This window comes from Varroa jacobsoni, unplaced genomic scaffold, assembly GCF_002532875.2.
Source record: "Varroa jacobsoni isolate VJ856 unplaced genomic scaffold, vjacob_1.0 scaffold_1019, whole genome shotgun sequence".
In the NCBI taxonomy this organism is placed as follows: domain Eukaryota; kingdom Metazoa; phylum Arthropoda; class Arachnida; order Mesostigmata; family Varroidae; genus Varroa; species Varroa jacobsoni.
Genome location: NW_019213921.1, coordinates 304,561 through 315,935, shown reverse-complemented (window position 1 = coordinate 315,935; position 11,375 = coordinate 304,561). Strand labels below are relative to the sequence as shown.

At 42.5% G+C, this 11,375-nt stretch overlaps 1 protein-coding gene across 4 annotated transcripts in view; it reads left to right on the top strand.

Moving 5' to 3' along the window:
* Positions 1 to 3,473: 3,473 nt before the first annotated feature.
* LOC111265841 (uncharacterized) overlaps positions 3,474 to 11,375 on the top strand; it is a 13,997-nt gene continuing 6,095 nt past the window's right edge. The window contains exons 1-2 of one of the 4 annotated variants that reach the window (XM_022842805.2): positions 3,474 to 3,984; positions 6,123 to 8,575. In XM_022842805.2, the coding sequence (XP_022698540.1) occupies positions 8,511 to 8,575 (65 nt within the window). In that variant the 5' untranslated portion in view covers positions 3,474 to 3,984; positions 6,123 to 8,510. Of the gene's footprint in view, positions 5,731 to 6,119; positions 8,576 to 11,375 lie in introns of all 4 variants that reach the window. The other 3 variants (XM_022842804.2, XM_022842803.2, XM_086970678.1) reach the window with 3 other exon arrangements.

The following is an 11,375-nucleotide window of genomic DNA, read 5'->3' as shown; positions in this document are numbered from 1 at the left end:
GTGGCGGCGGTAAGGGGCGATCACTGTCAACCGGTGTTAAGAGAGAAAATGGCGCCAAATTTCGAAATGCGTCTGCTCTATGAGATGATGCAAACGACAAATGTGGGCTCATTCAGTATACAGGGTGATTACAAACGTGTTCTGTACGTGCGAGGTCGACAGGTAGACGGAACGCTTGTATGAACATCCCTTTGCTTTATCTAATCTATCTAACGAGTGTTCTAGCTAGCTATACCTAGAAAGCCACCAAACCCGTAGAATGTTATGGGCAAAGAAGAACATATAGGTGTTGACTGAATATACATAAAACTTTCAACTCACTTGTTTATAAGGTAAAAGCGACTTTCTAATCACTTTCGGCATATCTAATTCTAAAAGATATTCGTGAATTCTACATACAGTTACTGCTTTATTATGCACCAATAACAAATTATCTAATTAAAATAACCATAAACAAACCAAACTAACCCTACGTATAACATTGGTTGAATCTTAAAATGTTTGTTTTTATTTGTTTTTTTTTCATTTAACCGCGCCGTTGTTAATTGGTAACTTCATTTCTTATTATGACCGGAAATCACTGGAATATATATATATATATATATATTTTTTTTTTTCTAATTATTTCTAAATATGTCTAATGATATAAGTAAACAATTAGAATGCGTTCCCTGTATATTCGAAGTATTAGCTGACTTTTTAATAATCAGTCTTGCTATGGGCTTTCAGATATCACTTGCTTATTGGTTTGGGTGACGAACCGTGGTTCTTACCAAGGCCACGTTATACGCCAAGCTCGGGCCTGTTTCTATGTCCTTGTACTACATGCGTTCAATTTGGGTTACCCATTGCAATCTAATAAGCCGCACTGACATTACCTATCCATTCAAGTACTGTTCAGTATACAAAATTATGTTGTTATACGTTAAATTATGATTTTAACGTTGTATTTGAATTTGGATTAACAGCGAATACAGTAAAGTATGTTTTGCTTTATAAAACTCTAACGTTGGCTTAATTGATGTTTGCGAAGGACGAGATTTGAACCAACATGGTAGCATTTTCGTTAACTATGGCCTTATTGCAATGCGCTCAAATGCGCATTAATCGCCCACCAGAATTTCATATAGACGAGTATAGCAGACGAACCATTATCTTTAATCTGCCTAACTTGCCAGTGAATGACTATAGATATGTATTACTAGATATTATTATCCGCTGTTCACTACCCATGCGTCACTCTGTTGTCAGCAAACGTACCCAGATATTATGATTAGATATTACCTGTAGCGAAATATTCCTAATGACTGGGATCGAGCTCTATAGAATATATATAGTCATCACGAAAATAGCAGTAAGTAACCGACCTGTCACCTTGATACTTGAGAGATGCTTCTCCGTTACTTAAACACAAATTATATTTTTAGTTTAATTATATGTTAATTGTACTTAAGCAAATTATGAATGGATTTTGTGTTTGTGCAGTGTTTGTTTTAAAAGAACAGATGGTTTCGATTCAGCCAAAACGGCAAAATCGTTTCAAGCTTTATTTCTATCATACCAAATTTACTTAATAAAGATTTAAAATGTCTCAGTTGCATAGACAATTGTGAGATCTTTAAAGTTAAGCATTGGTCTCTCAAATATAGCTCAACTGAAGGCCCCCATCACGCCAACACAAATTGTTGATATAAGTACTCTTTTTTGAAATACACATCTAAGTATATTGAATAAGTAATGTTTATAACTGGTTATATTTATTTTTTGCTAAATAAGTCTCTTTTGTAGCTACTGGTACGCCAATATTGATTAATGTTCATTGAATTTTTACACTTTTGCAGGTAATAGTTAAGCATTCTACATATACAGGCTTGTGCGCTCGCAGGTAGCGTGCGTTATTCTGATTACGAGCAAATTTACAGTCTAACAACACGATCAGAATGAAGTAAAAGTTGCAAGTTTTTTATGGAAGCTATCTCAATATATATGGTAGATATCATACGGCTCGTTGCACACTGGTACCACTTTTAATTTATGACTAAAATGTTAGTTAAAATTGACAACAGTACCGTCCTCAAACGCTTAGGTCTGTCGTCCTTTTCATAGTACTTTTGCGTCAGATCTCAGATCCCATTTCATTTTCTTTGTTCAAAGCTAATCCAAGTGCTATTTTGGTTCATTATAGTTATTACTGGACGACAACCTCTTAATGAGTATTCTAGTTCTCCAGTCCAGTGATAATATGCACGACACGTCAATTCCGTCTACAAAAACTTCGTTTTGGGAGTACAAATGCGCACATCACGATAACTCCATATCTACGCTTATCTTATATTTATTTCAACCTCCTGCCAAGAGTTTACCATTAAACGCCTCTAATGCAAACCTAGGTAGACGTACTCTTCCGAATCTGTCTGAACCGACTGTAGCTACTTATCGAAACGATATCCAGTACACGCGTCCCTCTACCAGTATATGACACAGGCTAGTTTCAGCCTTTCCCTAGTCATCCCAGAGGCCACTCTAACCTCAAAGGTTAACTCACAGAATGTCAACCCTCTCCTACGCTATCGGATTATACGACCCACCGCAAATATCGGCAGCTTAAGCCCAGCCATCTACAGTGGACCGATAGGTGTTTTCTACTCAAAATTTAAAAAGCATACCCACTTAGTTTTACCTTCACCGGCTCGCGCGGCTTTTTTTTTGTTTCGACCCCGTTTTTTTCTCACTCACGGACCTTTCGGAATTTTTGTCCAGATCTCACCCACGAATTTAGGCCTTTATGGTAATCCAGCACCAATTAATCAACACCCTAGTGATTTTTTTTGTCGAACATGCATGAGCTTACAAAAAACAAAAAAATCAACAGGAACACTAATAACAACAACAAAAATGCATTCCCGTTCTAAAGGGAGATACGAAATAAGAGATTTCTCTAGAGCTCCAGCTCTCTTCGCTGTTTTCCCGATACGATATCCCTCTGTAATTTAATCTTGCATAGGTTCATAGATTCCTCAGACATAGAGGCCTCGATGCGAGGGTTGTCGGGGCCTTCAGCCAGGAGTGCGAATGATTCTTTTCGACGTCTCTTCCTTCGCGAACTCGCGATTGCGCAGATGGCCACCAAGCACGAACAGATGATATTTTTGAGTGTGTAAACACTCATAATGGTCATGATCGTTCTCGTCGACATTTTGCTGCTGACTCCCTTTCCACTTATGGTAACGAGCCATGGTCCCCTTTCTCGTTCGTTAGTAAACCTATAACAACAACAGTGTCGTCTGCTAGCGACCAACCGGCGATTAGCTTGTCAATTCACACATTTACCTGTAATCCTCATGTTCGTCAACTGATCTATTCACCAGACTGTCAGTCTCTTGGTCTGTATCTACCTATTTTGCTGTCGCTGTCGACGATGATCTTTACCGACCACACTTCTTCGATTACTAGGGAAGACCAGTCGCTTCTCCACCGAGGCGAAGGCGATTGGGTGGTAGCAGCACGGGTGGATACGGCCGGCCGGCTCCGGTCAGCCCACAGCGTTTCTTCCTTTGTCCAGTCACTCAGCCACCGCGCTCTCGATCGTGTTGCTGCTGCTTTTGTTGCCTTGTGCTAAATGACAGCAACAGCAACGAAGCGAGGCGCACGACAGCCGCAGCGGCGTCAATAAACAAAAGTCCGAAGAGCATCCGAAGCTGCCGTCCTCGTACTCGCCGTAGCAGTAGCTGTAGTACCTGGCGCGTTTTGAGCAGCAGCAGCAGCATCTGCAGTAGTAATGAAAGTCGACTAACAAAGTAACATTGGAAGTGCCGCTCCTGTTATGTCGGAGCTGTTCTTGCTGACTCGTCTATTCTATTCTGTTCTGTGGAGTCATTTCGATGATCGGCGGATGGAGCGCACGGATCGCCCGCGTTACTCGCGCCAGATTAACGACAACGACAACAACAACTTAGACGTTTCTTCAACTTACTGGAGCTCTTGGTAAAACGAACTAATTAGCTGGTGCTTTTTCCCCTTAAGTTATTAGTGTTCGGCAGAGATATGCAGACAGATCAATGGACACAGCTTCAAGCCATTGGCAGTGCGTGTTGTCGACGACGAACGCTTTGTCGTCGCTCACACATTCGGGTTGTCGAGAGTGACATACGCAAGGATGAAGAGGGTTCGTGTTCATTTGTTTACTGGATCGTTTCACTTGGTTCGTTGCAATCGCAGTATTTAGCCTTCGTGCTGTGGGTCCTTTCCTGTTTTGTTGTCCAGATCGGAGAGATATTATGGAAGGGACACCACCCCATCCGCCCGTTTGTTGTTACTTCGGCCAGGAAATCGGTGACGGCCAGAATTGGTCTGAAGCTCAATAGTAATGAACACCCCATTAGTATAGCTAGATCCTTTCAACGATGCGTAGTGTGTATGCGCTAAAAAAACATTGTACTCTCGCGTGTTATTGTTTTTCCCTTGTCTTAACCGTTGGTGGCCGTTTATCGTTGTCGCTGTTTCTGCTACTGCTATTGCCTTAGGCGATCACGGCAGCGCCCGCAGCCAACGGAAAGACCTGGCCTGTCAGCCGGCAACGACATAAAAAGGTGCATTGACAAAAAGACGAGCGACACGCGGTTGTGCATAGAGGATCGCGGCGTCCCGGTTCCTGCTAGCACAGAAACTGCGGCTGCTGCTCTGTAACAGTGACTACTTCACAAGCGCCTTGAGAGGCACTGGAATCACAGCAAGTTTGACTGCAAGCAATTGGCTGTCAAAATGGCGCTGTTGATGATAGCAGTACATGGTACGTCAACCACTGGGCGAAGATTTATCTGTTTACTTGGGCCGCTGACCCCGGACGGCAAGTGAAACAACAATAATATCAACGTTAACAAGAACTACTGTGTTATATTGCGCGCTGGACCCGCTTCACGCTTCCTGCGCGTCTGACCGATGCTAACCGCTGAACGCCGGTAACATTCGTATCATAACAGGATACTGTATTACTATTATTAATATAATTACTATTTTATAAGGGCAATATGGTTTGAGACTTGGAGAAAAGGACAAAGTGCAGTAGCTCATAGCAGTATAAGTCAGTTCGTTGTCTCACCGTTAGTCCCGAGCCATTTCGGTTGGTTGGTGATTGTTGCCGCTACAATAACAAAAAAAAGGAAAAATAACAAAAGAAAGGTGCTCGGAAAGGCATTGAAGTCAACAGCTAAGAGGATAGTGCAAATTTAGCTTTCCCCGGCGATCAAGGACGAGCATTGCACGGTGCGAGCTAGGCTTACGCGTGATCAGCTCACGCAGTGATACACAACAGCGTCGAGCACAGCGTCGTATCCCGATGTCGTTAAAAAGTCTTTGAACTCGAAATTGGTCGGAACGCGAGTTGCGAATGACTACTAAGGGTTTTGCACACAACCGGTCGACCTAGCCCGTCGCGTAAACTTTAGGTGCTTCAGCTGGCTGACCGTTCATCCGTTGGTGTTTTTTCTCTTCGCGCAGCTGGTCGCTGTGTTGCCGCCTATAGCGGCTGGTTTTACAATACGACTTGAATTTGCTCATGTTGTATGCGAACTTTGTCACTATTACTGGCTAAGTATTTTGTTTCAAATTGTTGTTGTTATTGTTGTTCGACTGTGTCAGGAAAAGATCAGTGGTCGGCCAAACAAACGAGCTGCAAAACAAGTTGCAACGAAATCGATAACCTGGAGCCTACTGTTGAGCCTGAATGATCGCGTAAATATGCTTGTGCTGCAGTTTCTTCAACTTATTATGATTTATAGATATAATTATGTAGAAGGACTGCTGCTCGTTAGTAACGACGGACACGGGTCAAGTGTTTCGATGCCAGCTCTATGTGTGGTGATCAGATGGTATACATATATATATATGGCAAAGTTGTCGTTGGAACAGCGGTACTTGATGCCGCCGATGATTAGCGTAGATGCGGGTTAAGTCGATGATAATACAATTGATTGCTGCTTTATTGTTGCTTACAGATTATTATTAGTATCCACATCGTTTTGATTGATATTGTTGTTATGCTATACATATATATAACCGTATCAATCTACGTTTCTTGTGTTGGTGTTGTCATTCTATATCTGGCATTTGGTTCTATATAGCAGAGTGTCATCAGCACATCCTTCTATGTACACTGAGTGAGGATCGTCGTTGACCAGAACGTATAACGGAGGAGCTAGCCAGCTCGATCTGTTCGAAAAGGAGCGATATCGAACTCGCCGCTGTGCCCGCTGACGTTATCAAAGCTTCGCTCGGGTGACGTTTGGTGATCGACAGGCGAAAAGTTCACGACTTCCTACGATCATCCACAATACGTTCTTTTACGTACAAGGAAAATAACACTGCGACTATGGGGAGTACCCCTGCGAATTTTGTTGATTACTAACAAATTCACAGATATGTTAACGTCGTCATTGTGGTCATTGTTGCCACTGTCGTTGTTGTGATTTCGCTGTTGTTGTTCTTAGCGCTGATGGAAATAGCAGCGGCAGTGGCTGTTGTTCTCGCCGCTGCCGCTGCTGCTGCTGCTGCTGTTGTTGTTGTTATTGACTTCTCGGCCGTCGCTGTGGTATGCCACTCCAGTAGGACACTATTTATTTGCAGGCCTGCAGAACGTTAATAGTCGCACGGCTGTTAAGTTGTTGGCAAAGCCGGTACTGACCAGCTCCGGGCAGCGGTAACACTGGTGCTGTTGATCGACGGCTGACGTCAGGCCGCTGATGGAGGCGCTGCTGGTGATCACACAGAAACCGAGAGAGAACTAAAGGAAGCAGCAGCGCCAATCACGCTGCGCTAATCATCGTGGCGGCCACGCACTGCAACAGAACGGCAGCGCGCCGTTATTACTACCGCCGCCACAAGTCGCCGTCTACAGCCCCGGCTGCGGTTGCCGTCAAAGCCGCTGCTGATACGCGGTCCTTAGGGCTGCAGCGACAGCGAACAGCGGCTCGTAGGCTATGTTTAGCTCTAGACGGCTTTTGATATATAATAATATAGATTTCCAGCAGCTGTAGAATAGTCGGACGCAAATTCGCTGGGAAGCTGGAATGATGCTGCCGCAGCAGATGGCTGAGCTGGCGTGACGGGCAACGCGTGGATGGTTGAACGACGGGCTGACCAGCCAATGGTGTTTGGCTCTAACTGCTTGTCCTGGCTGACTTCCTGCTTCTTTATTCAACGGACTGTTATCAGCTAGACGGTACACCGTCGAATAGTGCAGATCGGATGAGAAGCACACAGTGAGAGTGGTCTGATAGTTTTAGAGAGTACTGCGGTATATGACGGACCGCCTGATTGGCTAGGTTCGTTAATGACTAAACTTAAACAGTGAACAGTGATTACCTGCGGAGGCAGCGATTCGTAGAATAGTACAGGGTCAACAAAACGACATGTTGTTACGAAACGATTGAGTTAGAGTCGCAGTGTGCCGGGTCCCTCGGTGCGTGCATGCACAGTGTTTCTGAAGAGCTCCCGCTTTGACTGGCGAACGCTAACAACAATATAAGTAACAATACGAACGAATTATCTGTCCCTGATTGAACAGCTACGAAACCTAACCCAAACTCAAATAACGAGAAAGTACGAAAGCATACCCACCATAATGGTCAAAGGGCGGTACAATACCGGAACGACACCGACTGAATAGAAAGGGGGCAAAAATAGAACGCGTACGATTGGCAGTAATAGTGGCGGCAGCAGCAGCAGTAAAGGAATTATTAATAACAATGAAATAGAAGGGGTAACCGCCAAAGAAAATGGCCGTTTCAATGTTGAACAGATTCGACGAAGGACTGCGGTGATAGCCTCTGCTGCTTACGAACTGCACGGAGAACGTACAACAAAAAAATATTAAACGGAACTACAGGAACAACAGTACAATTATCAGCACCAGTTGTGGTGGTTATTAGAAGAGCAGCTGCAGTAGCAGAAGCAACAGGCTCAAAGGCCATTGAATCCTCCACAAAGAACAAAGAGTAGTTCGTCATGATCAGTAGTAGCAGTGGTCGGACAGCTTTCTCTAATCAATTTAATTGTTATCAGATAATGCTTTACTAAGACTGTTAGCCTAGCACGTAACTACTGGTTGAAAACGAGTCCCACGATCGAGCAAAATTTCCGCTAGTGTTTTGCAACGACCGCATATATCGACACAGATAAGCTAGAAAGCTGAGATAACGCATAGTTGGCACGAAAAATGAAAATAGAACGAACGGGAGCAGCGACGATAACGATAAAGCGTGACATGTTCGACGACGACGACGACAACAACAACAGCAGCAGCAGCAGCAGTTCCAAATGACGCACCTAGAAAATGGGCTATAACAAGCTCTAAAGGAAAAAAACACGACGGATATACAAGAAATCAGCCGTATGCTTCTCGCCAGCTACGCTCACATAACTTTTCATAGGATAACGGAGTCGATCCATACCAGTTCTACGGCCTCCACAGGAAATTACCACCGGTAGCATTAGTGAAATAACGACGATTCGTCATGGCAGGCGGTTCGGATTCGGGAAGCAACTTCCGATCATCTTACTATGATAAGGCCGGTATCAGGTGAGTGTGCCTTTATCAAGTGAGTGAGCTCGCGAGAAATCGTCGAGGTAAATCAATTTTGTCTTTCTGTTTTTTTTTCTAGACGCTTAGATAACTTTTGCGTTCAGCGTAACAACGCTTTTCCCAAAGGCCCGGGAAAGCGGGATACGTAGTTGTATCGGCGTACGTTTATTTTTCTCCTCTGTCTGTCCGTTTGTGCGTCTGTTTGAGCCCCTTTGAGTGTGCCGTGTTATTTTGTTGTTTGTATATGTCAAGTGAGGTAGATAACGAAAAAGAGAGAGAGCAAAAGAAAGAAGGAAAGGGTTTTTGACGTCGTTTCCTATCGAGACATCTGACTGCTCTTGCTGCCACCGCAGCGCCAATGGAATGAATGAAAACGATTCTACGCTCATTCGGAGATCGCTGGCTCCGTTTCGTCGCATCTATTTTGGCTATTTGTTGGCGGCGGCTGGGTGTCATTGTATTAGTGTGTCGCGTTTACGTAAACCCGTATACGAATTAATAGATTTATGCATATGGGCTTACAAAAGGTGGACAAGTCAGTGGCGACATGGGTTGAAGGGGCGGGCAAGCGGTTCATGGATCACTTGTTTCTAGGTTTAAACAGAACTAGAAATGCTGATGACATAGAACAAGGAAGATGGAGAAAGACTGCATCAGCTGGAGGCAAACTGAACAAGCAAAACGAACGAAAACATCGTTACGTCAAAATCAAGGAGAGGTTAGAGACACGACAAAATTTCGGTGCTAACAGAGCTCCATTGTCGCGAGCTCTGAAAATAGTCAAAAGATGTAGACTGTCTGTGAGGAGTAAATATGGGCAGTATAAGATTACCACTGTTTCTTGATGAATAAATCTAAATCCAGTTCTAACTAAGGCAAACTGAACTACTCTAAGTTGTGCGCGCGTACTTTTTAACAACATTCAATACTCGGCTTATAAAGGAATTGTTTCTACTAAACAACAGTGTTTGTTCTGTGGCGGACTAATAAAAAAAATAAAGTCACACAATGAACATAACTACGAAAGATGTAGATGAATAGATCGCATTGATTAGATTCGTTTGTGTACCAATGTTTATTAGGCGATAGACGCGTGCGTAAAGTCCTAAAGTATACAACAACAACTTGTCCACAAGAAATACATGTACATACCAGAAAATATATACACCTTGATTGATCGTACTATTTTATATAGTTATTGTGAAAAGTAGATCTGCTATCAATTTAACAGGAATTCAATTAATACGTACCTCTATAGCATAAAAAATTGGTGGTTTCTCAAAATGGGCGTAAACGTGTTTACCCATCGGATAACTGCAATTTGATTTGTTTCTCTTTTGTCGTTGTTATTGTAATATCACGAAAACGTGACGTGATCATGCAGTGAAGATAAAATCAATTCTTACTCAGCATTGTCGCTGCCGTGGGCTTGACTTCCGTCTTCAATACGCTTGATTGGGCTGACAGACATACAGAAAACGAGTAGTAAATTAACAAGCTTCTCTAATGATCTGAAAACGCTGTAATGATGAGCAACTTTACGTGCTTGATCGCGAAGCACTGCGGAATAGACTGAACAGGGCATCTAATAACGGGCATCCATTCCGGATGCACTTACAGATTTTCAGTATAGGTAACGTTTCCGGTATGAACAATTTGATTAGCAACTAGAAAAGCGTTTATTTTCGACTGTTTTTAATTCGCATGCTGGGCTCTCTCCTATTTTTTGCTGGGTTGATTTGTAAAAAAAACTTGAGGCAATTACGAACTAAGTTTAGTTGGGCTATTAACTATATTTTACAAGAACAGAGCATTTTTTTCATTGAAAATTCTGTGCCTGATATTTTTAGATGCAATCTATCATTACAGCTATGTTTAAAAAATGTATGGAATCCGCTAATGAATATGCTAAAGCAGTAGACGTGAGAAGAAGGACTTTTTGCTCAACACAATATAAATGCCATGCTGAGATATTATTTAGCTTGTTGAAACGGCTATAATGTTTGCTTAAAAACTGGATAGAGAAAAAGTTAAATATACTTATTATTGCACAAGTAATTAGGTTTTTAAGTCGAATTCGCTTATCGTAACTACTCCTCCCTTTGACAGTATAAAAATATTCTAATTCAATTATATATATGTTATATGAAAAAGAACAAAAACAGAGGAACCGACAGTTTTTCTGATGAATAAAATTAATGTTCTGCATAATTGATATAAATTGGTTAGATGTGTTTGTCCTATGGCGTATGCTTAGATAAGGAGCAAACAAAACGTAAAGAATCAACATGGAAGGCGTAAAAAGTAGCTATGTCCTTTGGAAAAGACCAAGAAATGCTATACTAAGTCGGTTTCCCCAAGTGACCTTCACTGGGGGATTTCGGTGTTTATTCTGGCACCTCTTCTTCTTCTGGGACGAACACCGCATCTTGAAGTATTTTCTGAAACGTGTTTGTGTCACAAAGTACGTGCCAGGCCCTGTGCAGAATTGACATTCTGTCCTGCTTTCGACCGAAATGCATGAATGCACTCGTTAGTTGTAAAATAACGTTTTTAAGTCTACTGGTACACTTATCTTCCATCTGATTGCTTTGTCAACAGCAGCTGAAGAGCGTTATATGTAAAATGCAAATCACCCTCGCCTACTATTTTTCAAGCGATTTATGGCCGTTAATAAATTCGGGTGAAGCTCATTGACTAGTTAACGTTAATCAGATCAACTGGGAAAATTATCCTTTTTTTTCTGCTGCCATAACGCGGCGACATACGCGCTTTGATTTCTTCACTCACATATATA